At 40.7% G+C, this 18,926-nt stretch overlaps 1 protein-coding gene across 2 annotated transcripts in view; it reads right to left on the bottom strand.

The window, feature by feature from the left end:
* LOC148543176 (KH domain-containing RNA-binding protein qki.L-like) overlaps nucleotides 1-18,926 on the bottom strand; it is a 127,578-nt gene that overhangs the window by 21,100 nt on the left and 87,552 nt on the right. The window contains exon 4 of one of the 2 annotated variants that reach the window (XM_088456935.1): nucleotides 18,069-18,113. The exons of the other annotated variant lie outside the window; for it this stretch is intronic. Coding sequence (XP_088313061.1) covers nucleotides 18,069-18,113 — 45 coding nt within the window. The remainder of the gene's footprint in view (nucleotides 1-18,068; nucleotides 18,114-18,926) is intronic. 2 annotated transcript variants of the gene reach the window in all.

Here is an 18,926-nt window from a genome sequence, read left to right as displayed (position 1 = left end):
CACTACTGAAAAAAAGTTATTTCCAGACACTGGTGAAGAATGATAAAACAAAGAAAAATTTATAGTCCGTGTCTGTGCGTTTTTCTTCTCTGCTCTAGTTAACTATTAACGTCTTCACAAGACCATACTTGGAAAACAGGGCTACCAGATGTTATTATACAGTTACAGAACAGATAGATATTAAGCAGTTCTATCTATGTCTCAGATAGACAACTTGTAGCGTACCAAGGTTGGTTGTTCGCAAAGTCAATCCTCATAATGCACCACAAAGCTGTAAAAATCACCAACTAACTCCACTTAAATAGTATTGAGGAGAATCAATGTGAAAATGAGGCCCTTATTGTTCTTTAGTGCATACTGCTAATCAGCCATTTTAGGCATAACTGGCTGTAAATTATTCACTGTAAGGGCACAAAAAGGCCACTGATCCCTGTCTGATGGAGAGCTCCAAGCTGATGGTGATGACTGCTACTACACATATATGCAAATTATCTAATATTCATGCTAAATTAACTCAAGTCAGATCCAGCTATATTAAGGGCCTTATTTAATTAGGGGTGAAAAGTCGCATTTGGCGATAAGCATTCCCAGGGGCGAAATTTTCACCTCATTCGCCAGTTTTGATGCATTATTTTTGTGTACTCTCTCAAGGCACACTCTTGCTTTTTGTCCTATCCAATTGCAAAACACACGAAAATACATATGTGCGATAATTGCGCATGGTGAAACTAGCGAAAAGTACAGCACATTTTAAGGAAAAATTAGCCTATACCTCAAAAAGCCCAACTGACATAGGAAATCAATATAGAAGTCTATTAACAGCCCTAAAAAAAAGTATTTTGTGTTCTTAAATTGAGTCAAATGGCTGTTATATGCATATTTGCATAAGTGTGGAAAAATGATGAAAAGCTTTTTTAGAAAAAATTGCTGTAGTTAAATATATATACTAGCACCCACTTTAATGTACCCCCAAAATGTGTGTCTTTGAAGTGCAGTTTAAAAAGATGTTAAAAATACAGCTGCTGCAGCCACCTGCAATCCTAAAAACACCTATCCCATCCATACAGCCCCCCAAATACTTGACCCAGTACTTTAAACCCATATTCCAACACTTTTTACATTTGTATCCCAAAAATGACATGTCATTATTAGGGGGAATTAATCTATTTTTTTTAGTGTAATTAGTCATTTGGGGGGGGGGGGGGTTGTCCAAAGGGTTCTGAACCATGTCCCCGAATTTTTACCCAAAAATAGGGATTTCGCACATTTTATCACATGCTCTGAGATAGGGAAAACTTTTTGGCCGGTTTCTACCAAAGGAGTTTTCACACATGCGACCACTACGCAATTGGATAGTGCACGTCTGTGCTTAAAGATCGCACCGCATAGTTCGCTAAACGCGGCTTTACGCACCTAATTTAATATGGTGCGAAGTCTGAATTTATATATTGGCACAATAGTGTATGTGTAAATGTTTTATCATATCAAGACAAAGCTAATGTATTAAAAAGCTCTCAAATCAATTTTTGTACAGCTCACAAATTACATTTTGATAACTTCCTTCTCATCATAAGGTTAAAACAATCTACCATCTCTACTGTTAGGAGGGGTGCTATCATACTGACATGACATAGGAATGCAATGAATATAGCTAGTATATACACTGCTAGTATATGCAATGCTAAAGAATTTAGCCAACATACAGAATGTGTGCATACCTGTGTCTACCGAATATATTCTTTATATGGAAATAGAGAGACAAAGAAAAAAAATAAATACATGAGTGCTGGAAAAGCTCTGCAGAGAATCAAATACCAAAAATGTTCTATATGATTTACAGTGAAGGGTTGTTACACATCTGCACGTGCATAGTAAACACGGAAGGGAGGTGACACCGACAACAAGCCTTCAACTACTACTGTACAAACAAGTGCTCATTCATATTCCAAATTTTAATATTATATATATATATATATATACACACACACAGTCCAAAAAAACACAGCACTCGGTGGGCTCTATCAAAATGTCACATAGCGGTGTCTTTATTGGTCTACGTTTCAGGGCATCAGCCCTTTCGTCAGGACACACTTACAAACAATGGACACAGAACACTTACCCACTATAAGTACCCACCAAGACTGCCAGCATCCTCCTACACGCGCCGCGAGCCATCCACACATCCGCTCATGACGCACTTCCGGGACCAACAGCACAGGACGCTGCTAAGCAACCGCCCAGCTTGCGGTTCACACCAGAAGCGCCCACATGCATGCGGAAGTGCCACTCAACCAGCGCCAGTAGGGGCAAAGCATCAGTCGATAACACACAGAGAAAAACAAAGAAAATACCAATACAGATATATAGCTACACTACACCACCATCTAGTCATAATTAAATCAAGGAATTCCAATTAATTTTATCATTAAGACACATAGGGTAAATAGTATCCAGTCTATAGATCCGGCGTGCCTCCGCCTGAACCACCTTACCCTTATTGCCACCTCTGGCAGATTCCTTCACATGATCAATCATCATGTAACGCAAGGATGATAATGCATGGCCCATAGCCTTAAAATTTTTGGCCACGGGTTGATCTATATCCCTTCCCGACAATGATAAATTAATTGCAGACCTGTGTAGAGCCATTCGCTCACGAAACGTTTGGACTGCTTGGATTATTAATCTACACTAGCACCTGGGCCAGTTGCACAGTGAAGAGTGAAGAGCGCTGAGTGCCGGCAGTTTTGGGACTGTATGGTGAGTCTGCACGTTGTGTGCAGTCTTCTTGTTGCAAGGCACCTATAAGACGCTGAGTTTGTATATCCTACTACGTGTATCACACTGGACTAAATCGGGACTGTGGTGTGAGTACATGAACCACTGGTCCTAATATTGTGTTTTGTGGTGTGTTGAGGAATCATCACTGCATCATTATGGATACAGCATCTGGTGGTCTGCCTTTACAGGATACAGCTGGCTGCCAGAGCTTGAATGTACCAACAGGAGAGATTTTTAGCTATTCAGCTGCAGAGATTGAGGGGATTCTATTTAAAGATGTATTAACCATTACTGATCCTAGACATAGCTTGGATGATCTGCACCATCAACTGTATAAGCTAAAGAGACGTGAGATGGATTTTCTGTTGCATGGGATTTCTTTGTCTGACTATGTGAGGGAAAGAAAGATCCCACGTGGCTTTAGAGTAAGAAATGTGCCAACGATTGGTCGCCACAATACGGAGTTTGTGCGCAAATGGGTGGGCATTCTAAACAAATGTGCCCTTGATTTGATGGTCTTGGTTATTGATGAAGCTGGACGTGAGTTACAACAAACTAGATCCAAGATCGCATCGTTTGAGCTCGAGCACAAGAGGGTGCTGGAGGATGTGGCCAATCGGTCATGGCTGGATAAGCTTGATCAGCAGTGTGATCAGTATAAGGCTGAATTGATTAAATAAAAAAAAAAAATAAGAAATATACTGTGGATCTAGATTACGAAGAAAACCGTGTGTACCGTTGGCTATCCGGCGGTTCCAATGAGGGCCGCAGTCAGCCCGCCCTGTATAAACGGAAACCCTGGCAAATGAAATTCCAAGGCCGTAATAGAAAACCTGTACCCACTGACACAAGTGATAGTGACTTTGTGATTTCTGAATCCGATGATATATCTGTGGGCAGGCGTATCCCTTTAGGGCAAGCTCCTCTGGAAACCACCAGTGTCCTAGAAGATCTGCCACCCGTAGGGGCAGGCAAAGGCAGAGGCAGCAGAAAAAATCCATCTCGCAAGAAACAGTAATCTTTAACTTGAGTAAAAGAGTATTTGATGAGACGGAGTTGAGGGTCCTGAATAAGGGACTGTCCTTCGTGCCGACGAACTTCCACGATGAGTTTTTGTGGAAAATAGATCATCACAGATTAGCTAGGAATATGCACCTTAAAGAACACTTTCAAAATAAAGTCATGGTGCCTGACTCTTCCATCTCTGATCAGTTCCTTAAAAAATGCTCCAGATCTAATTACGATCCAGTTTCTACCAATCCGTCTTTGAAAACTTTCAATAGACTCCTCGATGAATCAGTGGATCGTTTTGTGGCAGCCCCGGGAATGGTTCATAAAAATCTATCTAGGGCTGAATCATTGGCCTTGAAAAATCTGTCCTCATATGAGGACATTATAATCCGGCCGGCAGACAAAGGTGGAGCGATTGTGGTACAGGACATTAGTGATTATCGTCTTGAAATTGCACGAGAGTTGGCTGATGTGGAAGTCTATGAACAACTGAGTAGTGATCCCACCACGAAATTTCGCAATGAGTTACAACTTATTCTCGATAATGCTGTTGAACATAAGATGATTTCACTAAAGTTGTCTAAAGCCTTGTTGTTGGATTTCCCTAAGGTCCCTGTGTTATACACTCTGCCTAAATTGCATAAAGATAAGTGTAAGCCACCTGGTCGCCTGATTATTTCAGCACGTGACTCTTTATATCAGCCCGTGCACAATTATTGGATTGTGTCTTACAACCACTTCTGCCACTGCAATGCTCTTTTCTGAAAGACACGACAAGTTTTTTTAAATTACTGTTGGAAGTTGGGGAAGTACCAAAGGGTGCCTTGTTGTGTTGTTTGGATGTGTGTAATTTGTACACCTCTATACCCCATGATGGAGGTTTAATGGCCATGAAGAAGTTTTTGTCTAAACATTCTGCTGTGTCTGGTGTTGATCAGGATTTATTCTTATCATTGTTGGAGTTAACATTGGTCAGAAATTATTTTTTGCATGATGGCAAGTACTATCTACAGCTTCGTGGCTGTGCCATGGGGTCACCAGTGGCTCCATCTTATGCAAACGTGTATATGTTTGAACAGGAGAACTGTACGTTCCTTGATCGGAGGGTGATTAATCAACATATTCAAATATATACACGTTACATTGATGATGTCTTTATGATCTGGACTGGTGGCCTCGAATTGTTCATGGAAATGATGAATGACATTAATGCAATGGATTCTAGCATTAAATATACGTATGTGTGTAGTGCAGAATCTGCAAATTTTTTGGATGTCCATATTGAGGTGATCAATGGTCAAATAACCACTGATGTTTATTCTAAAGATGTGGAGCGTAATTCATTCCTGCTAGCCTCAAGCCATCACCCATTGGCCCTTAAGAAAGGGTTACCGCTGTCACAGATGATGCGGGTGGCGCGTTTGATGAGTGATCGGTCACTAATTAGTGTTAGGCTAGATGCTCTTATTAGCAAATTTCTTGCCAGAGGTTATAATCACAAATTGTTGTTACAACACAAAGCCAAAGTGTTATCAATGCCCAGGTCTGAGCTGCTAAAACCCAGATGCAATAAAAATCAGAAATTGTTACCCTGGTCTAGTAGTTTCACTGTGGCTAGTCCCGTGATAAAATATGCTACAAATGCTATGTGGCCAGTAGTGTCATCTGATCCTGAATTACCAGTGTTTAAAGATCTGAGGCCTGTTGCTGCTTTTAGACGCAGGCGTAATCTTAAAGATCGTTTGATGGTGATGGATATTACTGGTAGAGGTGTTCCGAAGATTCCGAATGTGTATACTAAGCCACCTGGCTGCTATAGTTGTCATAACTGTATTACCTGTAAATTTTTGATGCAGGGCAGATCTTTTAGACATCCTCATAAGGATAAATTGTATGAGATCCGTCATGTATTGACGTGCTTGACTACGCATGTAGTGTACATCATATTGTGCCCTTGTGGCCTGTGCTATGTTGGCCAGACGACTCGCAAGTTTCGTGAGCGAATGGCTCTACACAGGTCTGCAATTAATTTATCATTGTCGGGAAGGGATATAGATCAACCCGTGGCCAAACATTTTAAGGCTATGGGCCATGCATTATCATCCTTGCGTTACATGATGATTGATCATGTGAAGGAATCTGCCAGAGGTGGCAATAGGGGTAAGGTGCTTCGGGCGGAGGCACGCTGGATCTATAGACTGGATACTATTTACCCTATGTGTCTTAATGATAAAATTAATTGGAATTCCTTGATTTAATTATGACTAGATGGTGGTGTAGTGTAGCTATAATCATGATCTGGTCCCCAAATAATTTAAAATATAATATAATAATGTAATATACTAAATCATCTGCACTCTCTTGGTAGTATTCTATTCTATGTTATAGTATAAGAGAAATGTTTTCATACTGTTTGATGCAGTTTTGATTCTGATAACATGTTTTTGTATCTGTATTGGTATTTTCTTTGTGTTTTTCTCTGTGTGTTATCGACTGATGCTTTGCCCCTACTGGCGCTGGTGGAGTGGCACTTCTGCATGCATGTGGGCGCTTCTGGTGTGAACCGCAAGCTGGGCGGTTGCTTAGCAGCGTCCTGTGCTGTCGGTCCCAGAAGTGCGTCATGAGCGGATGTGTGGATGGCTCGCGGCGCGTGTAGGAGGATGCTGGCAGTCTTGGTGGGTACTTATAGTGGGTAAGTGTACTGTGTCATTGTTTGTAAGTGTGTCCTGACGAAAGGGCTGATGCCCTGAAACGTAGACCAATAAAGACACTACTATGTGACATTTTGATAGAGCCCACCGAGTGCTGTGTTCTTTTGGACTGCTTTTATTAATCTACACTAGCACCTGGGCCAGTTGCGCAGTGAAGAGCGCTGAGTGCCGGCAGTTTTGGGACTGTATATTATATATATATATATATATATATATATACACACATACATACATACATACATACACACACACAATAATAACCATGTGGCTTTTAAACTACGTATATACTCGAGTATAAGCCGAGTTTTTCAGCACATTTTGTGTGCCGAAAAAGTACCCCTCGGCTTATACTCGAGTGAAGTGTGTAGCGCTGACCGGACGGAGTTCGGTCAGCGCTACACAGCACAAACACACAGCCGCCGGAGCCGGCAGCTGTGTGTTTGTTGTAATCAGCAGCCGCTGAGAGTCTGTCAGACTTTCAGCGGCTGCTGTTGCTCCCACTGCGGGAGCCATCTTCCGGTTCCCGCAGTGGGTAATGGGAGAGACGTCATCATGAGTAATGACGTCTCTCCCATGCAAAGCGGCCGGAGGAGCTGTTAGCGGCGGCACCAGGAGCGGGGGTTTCAGGTAAGTGATATTTTAATTTTATTCTTATTACGCCTCTCTCTACTTGGGGGGGGGGGGGACGACTACTGGAGGCACTACCAGGGGGCACTACCAGGGGGGGGGGATTACTACAGGGGGCACTACAAGGGGGGGATTACCACTGGGGGCACTACAAGGGGGGTATTACTACTGGGGGCACTGAAAGGGGGGATTACCACTGGGGGCACAACCAGGGGGAATTACTACTGGGGGCACTACCAGCTGCTGCATTTCCCACCCTAGGCTTATACTCGAGTCAATAAGTTTTCCCAGTTTTTTGTGGTAAAAGTAGGTACCTCGGCTTATATTCGGGTCGACTTATACTCGAGTATATACGGTATTTAAACTTAATTTAAAGGTAAGTGGCTGAAGGTAGATTTGCATATGATCAATTGGATATCATCAGAAAGCAAACACCATCTAAACAAAGACCAGTTTGCTGCAATATTCTCCATGACAAGTTTTATAAAACGGCTATGACATCATCCACTGTATTGCAGATGAAATAAGGCAGAGAAATAATAATTAAAAAAAACTATTACTTTATATCTTCAATTAGTTACCAAATATTAGAGTGTGAAAATAAGTGGTTATTTTGTGCTAGTAACATCAGACTACAATACTGCATTTTAGGTTCTTATTGTAATAAAATAATACTGCACAAATTTATTATGGCTGGAAACCACACAAACTATTATTACTGCAGGGTGTATCTCCTCGTGAGACTGCATCAATTATGAAGTGTGCTTCAGCTTTGTTAAAATGCTATATGAAGATCCCTCGGAGATGTACTTAACCTACATGATTGTACAGAAGGGGTTTTCAAAAGATAAAGAAACGTGTGAAAGGCTACCTGCTGAAATATAGCAAGCCCGAGCTATGAATTGCTGCTACTGAATTACCTCCACATGAAATCACTACATAGCCACAATAAAGATAAAAATTAATTACTGAACATAATGGTGAACGAACAGCTAGCAAACTACAGTGTGCATTTACAGAAATAAGAAACAGCCGTAGCGTTACTTTATTTAGGGTCAGTCCAGGCGATTAACTGCCACAGTATGATACTTTTTGTCACACATAGGTCACACAAATTAGTGAGTTAACCATGTAACAAATGAATATTAAAATCAAGTTGATAGTAAACCAGAGACTGTGAATACAGTAAGAATGTGCTGCTTGTATAATCTGCATGTCAGAGTATGGTATTACTAACCGTTCATAACCTACAAAGCCCCCCTGTTGTTACTGAAAAGCCGACAGCCATATGCACGAGTCCAAACAAAGAGGGGCAACCTGTTTGCCAGGTTTAGAACTACAACTCAGCAGAATGGTAGTTTTAGCACCACAAAGCCAGAGAGAAACTTTTTGTAAGGGAAAATTGGATTTCCTGTGTTTAACATATACTACTTAGATGCATTTGAAGTACAGTTTTCAACATAAACACCACATTGGAGATCCTATGCATAAGTACTATTACTTGTCAGTACAAGTTTGAACTGAATTCAGAAGCAGGTTGGAAGAATAGTGCAGATCCACTATTTTCAACATCAAACAACGGTAGCTAATTAACAGCTATTCTAGCGCACACCATTATCACTGAAACACACAATGCAGCTAAGTTCTCTCAACGCCAGTACTCAACAACAACAAAGCCTGGATGATATTTCAGGGTCACATTCATAAATTCAGTGCTTAGCCTGCCACCTATAATTATACACAAAAGGAAAATAATTCCTACATTCAAGTATGCTTACATGTCAGCGCATTTCCATTTTTGTTTAGATGATTTCTTTTCATTTTTATGGTTTCAAGTAGATTTCTTTTTGATTGCACAGCAATTAGACATGCTTAGGACTTTCATAAAAATTAACAAAATAACAAAAACAATGCCCTGAAAATTTCAAATTGCAAGCAATCAGGGCTACTGTACACAAAGTGTCTCATTAACAACTATTGTACAGATGTTGCTGGCAATATGATTGGTTTCTAGCTATGTGTTAACGTAACAACCATTATTTTAGATTTCTGCTTTCTCCTTCCTAGAACATAACATTTTCTTCATATTTTTTTTTCAACATATTCCAATATTTTTACAAAGCAGCATGTAAATTTGTGCTCATTAAAACCACAACACGCCCTATTGAAAATGTATATATATTTCATGCTAAGCCAGAGGCCTGGTTCTGCTACATACAACTATTTGTCCTGGGGAGCTACTATTTCTCTCTCATCCTTAGCAGAATATCAAGACACTGAAGCTCACATACCCTACTCTGGCACCATATAACCAGACCAGAAGAACACAGTTAAATGATATATTTAAAATCTAACCCATGTCTGGAAGGTGGCTGTATAACCAATATAGAGAAAAATAGAAGAAAAAGAAAAAAAAAAAAAAAGTATAAAGACATCTGTGTCAATTAAAGTAATCTAAAGAGGACCTCCTCTATGACCAGACTACTTTTGTAAAGTGTAGATTGTAAATAGTTTGCAGGAACCAATCGACCGAGCGAACATGCAAAACATCACCCTAGGAACATTAATCTCAGCCACAGTTGTCCCCTTGCCCACGTCACTGAATTATAACAGTAAGATCTGCCATTGAGGGGCCTGGCAAAGAGGCATGGATTTTAGCGCAGCATAATGAGCAGACTTCCAATCTGTCCTTTTAATTGGTGAACAAGGGAATATGGGAGAATGTTTTCCTTGGTACTGACTTTTAATAGTCTGTACACAACAAGGGTAATAGAAAAAAAATCAACAAACCACTAAAAACAAACAACCATTACCAATGGAATGGTGGTGATCCTGAGGACACAATTTTATGTTTTTAGATCAGAGATAACAGTACAAGGATGCTGTATTACCTTCATATAGCAGATAGTAAATAATGCATTAAAAGGCACAACAGTGGTATATATTCAAGATCTTTGAAACAAATGATTTAATACCGTTCTCAGTCAAAACTTTTTTCCTTCACGTGGGAAAGCCATAGAATTGATGAACTGCAAGGGCAATTCCCACAATCACGAGTTCATACACACTTGTATAAAGCGAAGTACTAGACATATCTCCCTTTAAGTAAAGGAATGTGATAATAAAAATGCATGCTGAACTCGTAAAGCTCATATTTTGCCAACAATGTATTTTAGATTTGCAATAAAATTAAAGCAGTCAGTCGTGCAACACGGTCACAAGCTAGTTTAACGGTTGCTTCCAAATTTAGAAAAGCTTCAATATTCAAAATTACTTCAATAACCTTGCAATACGAAGGGAGTAGAGGACAATAAGAAACCCACTCAATGCATTTAGATTTCATTAATATACAAAGGGAAAAATAATGCACATTAAAACTAAGTGTAACCCAGAACAGGATGTAGTCAATAGGTTGACATTTATAATGTCAACACCACTAGGGTCAACAGTCATGATGATTACCTTATTAAAATATCAACAGGCAACACATCAACATTCTCAATGTTAACATTGTAAGAATGTAGACATTATGGTTAGGTTGCAGGCGGGAGGGTTAGGCACTGGAGGAAAGGTTATGGTGCATACACACGATCAGATTTTTCCTTCAGATATGAACGATAACGATTTAAAAATCGTTCAGTCGTTCATATCTGAAGGAAAATCGTTCATATCTGACATGCCTGAACGATGGACGATCAACGATGCGCGTTCCCGATGGTCAGATAACGATTTCTGACATCTGATGGGTTTGCAGTCAGACTTGGACGATTCCATTCATTTTAATGCAGTCAAAAATCGTTCAATCGTTCAAATCGTTCAAAACTTTGTTAAAATCGTTCAAATCGTTCAGATCGTTTAATCGTTCATCTGACAAATCTGACAAGTCTGACAAATCTGACCGTGTGTACGCTCCATTAGGGATAGTGGAGGAATACTCACCGGAACACTGGAGAATCAGAGGTCTGACCCAGAAGTGACGGCACATGACCAACAAGACCCTGAAACCGTAATGCAGTCGCCAGGAGCAGGTAAGTGACCACTGGGCTACCAGGGACTATAAGTCAACATTCTAACATGTCGAAATTTCATCAGTGTCTACATGACTGTCGACATACCACACCCCACAGAACATTGTTCAAGGTGGAAAAAAAAAAACACTCTAATATAGCAATGATAAAGAAAACATTTTCACAAAACACTAATTTTTGTAGAGAATTGTGAAATAAAGTGACCATGTAACAATTATTATGTGAATCAATTAGAGCTATGCAGAAGGGAGAAAAAAATGTAATCAGTATGCATACTGTACATTATCTGTAGTTATGAGAGACCATTACCCAGTTAGTGACATTCCAAGCACTTTTAATTTGCACTTTCAATTTGCTTGTATGTAGTTTTGTATACAGGAAAAAAGGTAGGTCAGCAATTGCTTACAAATTGCAAATGACACACTGGCCATTCTATGATTTAGACTTCCTGAATTGTAATGTTGCCACCGCTAGACACATTTATGTCACAAGAACAGATTATCACTGCAGTTAACCAAATGTAAGCAGTCTGCATTTTCACTTCCACCCAGGCATCTGCGACTAATATTGCACAATACTATCACTTCTTCCTGAAATCTCTGAAATTTGCTATTGTAAAAATCGCTGAGTTCAGCCCTGTAAAAGGCAGCACAAAAGTAATGAAACTGTACAAGCTTGAAAACATATACAGAATATGATAACAGATGTTCAAGTTTCAATGTTTGTCTGTTCCAGAACCCATTGCTACAGAATTATTAAGAGGGAGGAGGAAGTGGGTAGCTGGAGTTCTGCAAAGGGAAGCATCACAGAAATTTACTTTTACTATGAAGGGGACAAGTAATAATAATATATTTCTATCCTGATTGCAGTTTGTGTGTTTTCATGAAAAATATTGGCAGTAAAAATTAAGGTCATTATACAGAGGGTAAACAAAGACGCACAGTACAACAATCTAAACAGCTTCCTGGTTTATTATACATAATTCAGGATTTCTAAGGTAACCTCTCTTACCAAACAAAGGAGTGAACAGCTGTTCTTATCTATGCTCTTTGCCCATGCACCCATATAAAAAAAGCTTCTCCAAGTCATGTTCCTTAAGGGGCCTATCCATTTCCAGACTTTGTGAACAATGCGACCAAAACCACCTGGTTTTGGTCAGATTGTTCAAAGTCGGTTAATGGATACCCGGCAAAGGCCAGCGATGCACGGAAACGCTGGGTCCTTGCCGTCCCAGACTATCTACTGAACATGCACGATGCTAGTCAGGTTCGGCATGTTCAGAGATCGAAGGTCGGGCTCCTTCACTGAATGACGTTCAGTGAACGCCGTTCAGTGCGGACACCACACCTCGGCGACCTGAAGGTCTGAACACTAGACGTTCAGTCTTTCAGATCGCCTAGTGGATAGGCCCCTTTAGCCAAAAACTTTACTCTACATCACATTTTTTACTCTATACCCCACTCTTTAAAGTCTTGGAAAATAAATCTCAATCAGAAGAAACTTGAGTGTTATGCAGGAGTATTGGTCCAGTGACAGACCGTCTATGCAGTTATTTACAGTCATGGCCAAAAGTTTAGAATAACACAAGTATTGGTTTCACACAGTTTGCGGCTTCAGTGTTTTTAGACCTTTTTGTCAGATGTTACTATAGTATACTGAAGTAAAATTCCAAGCATTTCATCAGTGTTAAAGGTTTTTATTGACAATTACATTAAGTTTATGCAAAAAGTCAATATTTGCAGTGTTGACCATTTTTTTTTCCAAGACCTCTGCAATTTGCCCTGGCATGCTGTCAATCAACTTCTGGGCCACATACTGACTGATGGCCGCCCATTCTTGCCTAATCAATGCTTGGAGCTTGTCAGAATTTGTGGGTTTTTGTTTGCCCACCCACCTCTTGAGGATTGACCACACGTTCTCAATGGGATTAAGGTCTGGGGAGTTTCCTGGCCATGGAGCCAAAATTTCTCTGTTTTATTCCCCGAGCCACTTAGTTATCACTTTTGCCTTATGGCAAGGTGCTCCATCATGCTGGAAAAGGCATTGTTAGTCATCATACTTTTCTTGGATGGTTGGGAGAAGTTGCTCTTGGAGGATGTTTTGGCACCATTCTTTATTCGTGTTCTTAGGCAAAATTGTGAGTGAGCCCACTCCCTTGGCTGAGAAGCAACCCCGCACATGAATGGTCTCAGGAAACTTTACTGTTGGCATTACATGGGACTGATGGTAGCGCTCACCTTTCCTACTCCAGACAAGCATTTTCCAGATGCCCCAAACAATCTGAAAGGGAATTCATCAGAGAAAATAATATTACCCCAGTTCTCTCCCTGTACTTTTTGCAGAATATTAGTCTGTCGCTGATGTTTTTCCTGGAGAGAAGTGGCTTCTTTGCTGCCCTTCTTGACACCTGGCCACCCTCCAAAAGTCTTCGCCTCACTGTACGTGAAGATGCACTCACATATGCCTGCTGACATTCCTGTGCAAGCTCTGCAATGGTGGTGCCCCATTCCTGCAGCTGAATCAATTTTAGGAGATGGTCCTGGCGCTTGCTGGATGTTCTTGGCTGCTCTGAAGCCTTCTTCACAACTATTGAACCTCTCTCCTTGAATTTCTTAATGATACGATAAATGGTTGATTTAGGTGCAATCTTACTAGCAGCAATATCCTTGTTTGTGAAGCACTTTTTGTGCAAAGCAATGATGACTACATGTGCTTCCTTGCAGGTAACCAGGTTTAACAGAGGAGGAACAATGATTTCAAGCTCCACCCTCCATTTAAAGCTTCCAGTCTGTTATTCTAACTCAATCAGCATGACAGAGTAATCTCCCGCCTTGTCCTTGTCAACACTCTCACCTGTGTTAACGAGAGAATCACTGACATGATGTCAGCTGGTCCTTTTGTGGCAGGGCTGAAATGGAGTGGAAATGTTTTTGGGATTAAGTTAATTGTCATGGCAAAGAGGGACTTTGCAATTAATTGCAATTCATCTGATCACTCTTAATGACATTCTGGAGTATATGCAAATTGCCATCATAAAAACTGAAGCAGCAGACTAAGTGAAAACCATTACTTGTTTCATTGTCAAAACTTTTGGTCATGGCTGTACATTGGGCTCTTACAGGTCAGAACATATTGGTCCTGAATCAGAGATGCTCATGTAGTTTATCAATTTTTTGCTACTGTATACGTGCGAAAATCACAAAAAATTCAAATGGCGAATGTGTTACAGTGTACACATTAAGTCGCTGTTGCGGTCAAGTTGCACAGTATCAGAAAAGTCTTGAAAAAGGGGGAGGTGGCTTAGCACAGGCACGGAGATTATCCATTTTATGTGCGTGTTACATGGAGAGTCTCGGGTGTGTTGGTGAACAGATGCTCAACCGCACACAGGAGGCCAGACTCAGATAGAGAAAACCGCACCTGCCATAGGGCTGGTGCAAGTTTCGATGGAGAGACTGACTGGTGCATCTTTTGATGCACAATTAGTATTTCAGAACCTACAGATGCTGAAATTGGGCATCTCAGTCCCATTTGGGGACACAGATTAACACCAAGGAAGGGCTTTATAAACACAACTGTATCTCTGTCCACCTCTAAATCAGGCCCATTGTGTTTCAGATGGCCATCCGTCATATGAGGTACTGCTCCAACAATTTATTACCGACGGTTGTATCCAACCTCTATTGATGCAGAGGAGGAAAAAAAAAACCCATTCATTTATACACATACATATACAGGGCCAGATTGACTATCAGACCCTTCTGATGGCCTGAAGGGCAGGTCCTGCCTGAAAGCCTGGCCAAGTGGCTCCACCAGCTGCAGAGAAAACTTTATGAAAAGGACCGCTCTTGCTCCAGTGTATACATGGTGGTTGAAACACACAGTCTTTTTGCACATTTCTGCTTGCCACCTCAGGAGGCTGTGAGTAGAAATGTGTGCGCCCGCGGGTCTCGTGCACAAAGCAATAATTAAATTGCTCTGTCAGGTGCCTATTAATTGAAACAATGGTAAAAACGACTCCCCCCGCCCCCATATGGTTAACACTAACTAAAAAGCAGACTAACTGTACACTGCAAAATCATTCCTCTGTTTTCCACAGTTTAATAATATAAACCTTGTGAAGTGTTGTGTCACTTTACTTCATGAGCTGATAGAGAAGTCAATCTGTAATACACAGTGCAACAAGAATTGTTTTTCTCAGTTGCCACAAAATGAGTCGGCTTCTGATACTTGTATACACAGCAGAACCAGAGCTGTTGTCCCTGTGGAATCACGCTCTGAGCTTCATGCATTATTTCTGGCTAAATGAATTAGAAAGAGCACATACCACCTACATGTTACCGTAATGGCTACAGAAAGAAATAATTCAAGAATATCTGGCTGCATTCCCAGTCGGTAACATAAATATTGTTAGTTAAGATGCAGTCTTCTATAAGAATGTCAGAGAAGCAAGTACTGATGACATTTGTAGGGCATTCTTTGCAAAACACGACCAAAGTCAAACCACCAGAAACATTGGTGATGGCCAGGTGGCACTACTTACGTGTACTAGTCACCTACACAGCTATTTTATGGGAGCAGCCTTTATTCCTCATAATACACTTTGTGCCTCATGCCTTAGTGATGTCACTGGATTCTAGTAGTGATTTGATAGCTTACATTACCATGACTTACTGTCAGGACCACAAAATGGCATCCACTATTGGTAGCTGATAGGCAGTGCTTAAAGTGGTCCTAGAGAAGTAGTGGAACTCACAACTCCCCCTCGGCGAAGTGTCAATATAGGCACAGCCCTCGCCATAGACTCGTGCCAAAAAGGGGTGTGGTCTGGAATGGGGCGTGATCACAATGGTATTCCCGAAACAAATTACGCCACACAGTAGCACATTCTTGATTCACATTACACCACATAGTAGTGTCTTCATGTATGACACACAGCAGTGCCCCTTTTACACAAGGCCCACAGTATTAGTGCCCCTTATCCACAATGCCCACTGTAGTGGTAGTGCCCCTTATGCACACATCCCACAGTAGTGGTGCCCCTTATGCAATGCCCCATTAGTTATCCCCCTGTAATAGTGCTCCTAGTTGTAATGCCCCCTGAGTAATGTCCCCAGTCATAGTGCCCCTTGAGTAATGCCCCCTGTAGTAGTGTCCCCTATTGTGAAGCTGCTTACACTGAAAAAAAAACCCCAAAAAAACTAATACTTACCTTCAGCCCGCTGTCATCTGTTCCCCCTGGCTGCTCCTCAGTCTAAACTATGGGAGAGACGTCATGACGCCTCTCCCATAGCGGGCGCCCGGCAATGGAGCCTCCCTGTGGCGCTGGGATAAGATGGGTCAGAGGAGGCGAATAAAATTACACAGGAGTTACTGTTGTCATGGTTAGAGTATTTAGCAGATCTGTTGTTAAATAAGTACACATTAAATCAGTATTGCCATATCGATAATCTTAACTCCCCCCAAACCTAGCTGCATTACTACAACTCCACTGTAATGAAACAACCCTTCGTCTCTATAGTCTCTACATAAGCTTGCAACATGGAGTTTCTCCTTGCAATAATACACACAAACGATAGATAACATTAATGTTTTTCATTACAAAATTGCGCACATATTGCACCACCATTTCATAATGCCAGCACTTTGAAATATTTCCAGTTTTTAATGCTACTGCCAACAGTACACAATCCTAAAAGTAGCAAACCTAGAAAAATGAAGGTAATGTTGAAAAGTGACACTTACACTGCCCTCTCCACCCAACAATGGACACATTTTCACAGTTATCTCTACACACCTGACATTTAAATGTCAGAAAAAGCAAAAATGACTGTTGAGTTTAGAAGATATTTGAGCCAGCGAGCAAGTCCTCAGAAGAGAAGCCGCTTGTGAAGCAGGCACAGATGTACCACACACTGAGCCTTGGCATTTTTGCTAACTGGGGGCAATGATGACTGTCAGTGAATTAAGACACTCATCGTCTGCTTTCTAGGCCTTAAGGTTAAATCTCAACTTTACCATGCAGCTTGTAGCCAAATATATTTCCCTTTCATCACTTTCTAAATACTTCATCAGCTCACATTACGTCTGCACCAAACCTTCATTGATTGCCATTTGTCTCTCAAACCCCATGCTGTAGTATAAAATGGGATTTTTAGTCATTCATTTTATTCCAGCTAAATTGTATGGTGTCAATCCCACAAGTGCTTCTTAACCGTTCCTAAACATTAACATTCCTGTTTTTGTTCTGCGTTTCTCTCTGGGGATCATACAATTTTCACACACTAGAGAAAACCTCACTTCAGCATACATGGCCCTATTAGCTAGTAATTAGGATAACTCTCTCTCAATGAATAGCGTATTCTACTTGCTGCTTTCGGTGCATATTTAATACACAGAAAAGATAAACACTAATTCATGGCAGTCTAAACCAAAGGAAAGTGTGTGTGAAAGAACAACTAGTCCTGTAATAACAAAATAAGAACATCACATTCATCAAGTAGTAGATTGGTTAAAGGAGAAAAAAATAAAAATGGTGTCAACAAAAATGATTTTCCATGGCCAGTACTAGCCATGCTCCATTACATCATCAAACTATCAGACACTATTACTGCTGATACAAACCTAGCTTACCTTTGCTATTTTTACATTTAAGGAATCAGCACTATTACAACGGGTTCTGTAACCCATTTTGAGACATCAGATATTTGCTTTTATTAGTTTGACTACATGAAACAGCTGATGTGTTTAGTTTCTAGGAGTTGCAGAACATTTTACAGTTAAGTTATTTACTGAACATGATGCAAAAAGCATGGTCTCTTATTGTACATGAGCAGAATAGTTACTGCAAAGACAGCTTCATTTGTGTCATTTCAAACATTCAGTTGTCAAAAACATATGGTTTGCTTACCTTGTTTAGTGCCAACATACTGCATTCTAGCATATTGGTAACGGCCTGCATGCAGCATGTCAAAACAGTAATAATTGCTAGTTAGGACAATGCAGAAAGATGTACACAACTAAAAAGTTACAAAATAATTTCTGTACACTTGAAACAAGTCCAGAGTTTTGGCCACTGCAGTTATCACTCATATAATTACATGAAGAGCAGAGACAAGATTGTACAGGTAGCATTGTTTCAGTTACATTGTTTGTTTTAAACTGTGCAAAAAACAGGGATTGTAGACTATAAAGTTGTCATTAACAGCAACAATTATTTTCAGAAAGTAGCAATAAAGCTGCTATTGTCACTTAAGCTGGGTACACACCTTACAGATATATCTGCAGATCTAGTGATTTGCAGATGATGGTTATTCATACACACTGAACAACCATCATCTGTCTTTTGGCATGTAGCACCCCCCTCCCTACGGCCTCCGCTGCGAATGTAAGGAGGAGGGGGGGGGTCGTCTGACTGCCCGTACACACAGCACGATGCCCCAATATAATCTGCAGATATATTGGGCATCGGCTGGGCATCACAGCCAACACGATAGGTCTGTGAACAACGTCATGCCCAGACATATCGCTAGTACACACTGGCCGACACACACAAGCTATATTGGTTGATCAATTGATCGGCCAATATATCTGCCACTTTGTACCTAGCATTAGACTCTAAGTGGTCTATTTACTAAACTTTGTTAGGAAATAAAGTGAACTGAGGTAAGGTACCAGCCCCTCACTGCCATGTCACAGGCTGTGTTTGAAAAAAATGGCTGGTACCTAATCTCCGTTCACTTTATCACCTAACAAAGCTTAGTAAATA

Source organism: Taudactylus pleione, unplaced genomic scaffold, assembly GCF_031769625.1.
Source record: "Taudactylus pleione unplaced genomic scaffold, aTauple2 ptg000006l, whole genome shotgun sequence".
In the NCBI taxonomy this organism is placed as follows: Eukaryota; Metazoa; Chordata; class Amphibia; order Anura; family Myobatrachidae; genus Taudactylus; species Taudactylus pleione.
Note: the sequence above shows the minus strand (reverse complement) of the source record. Positions and strands in the feature narration are given on the sequence as shown.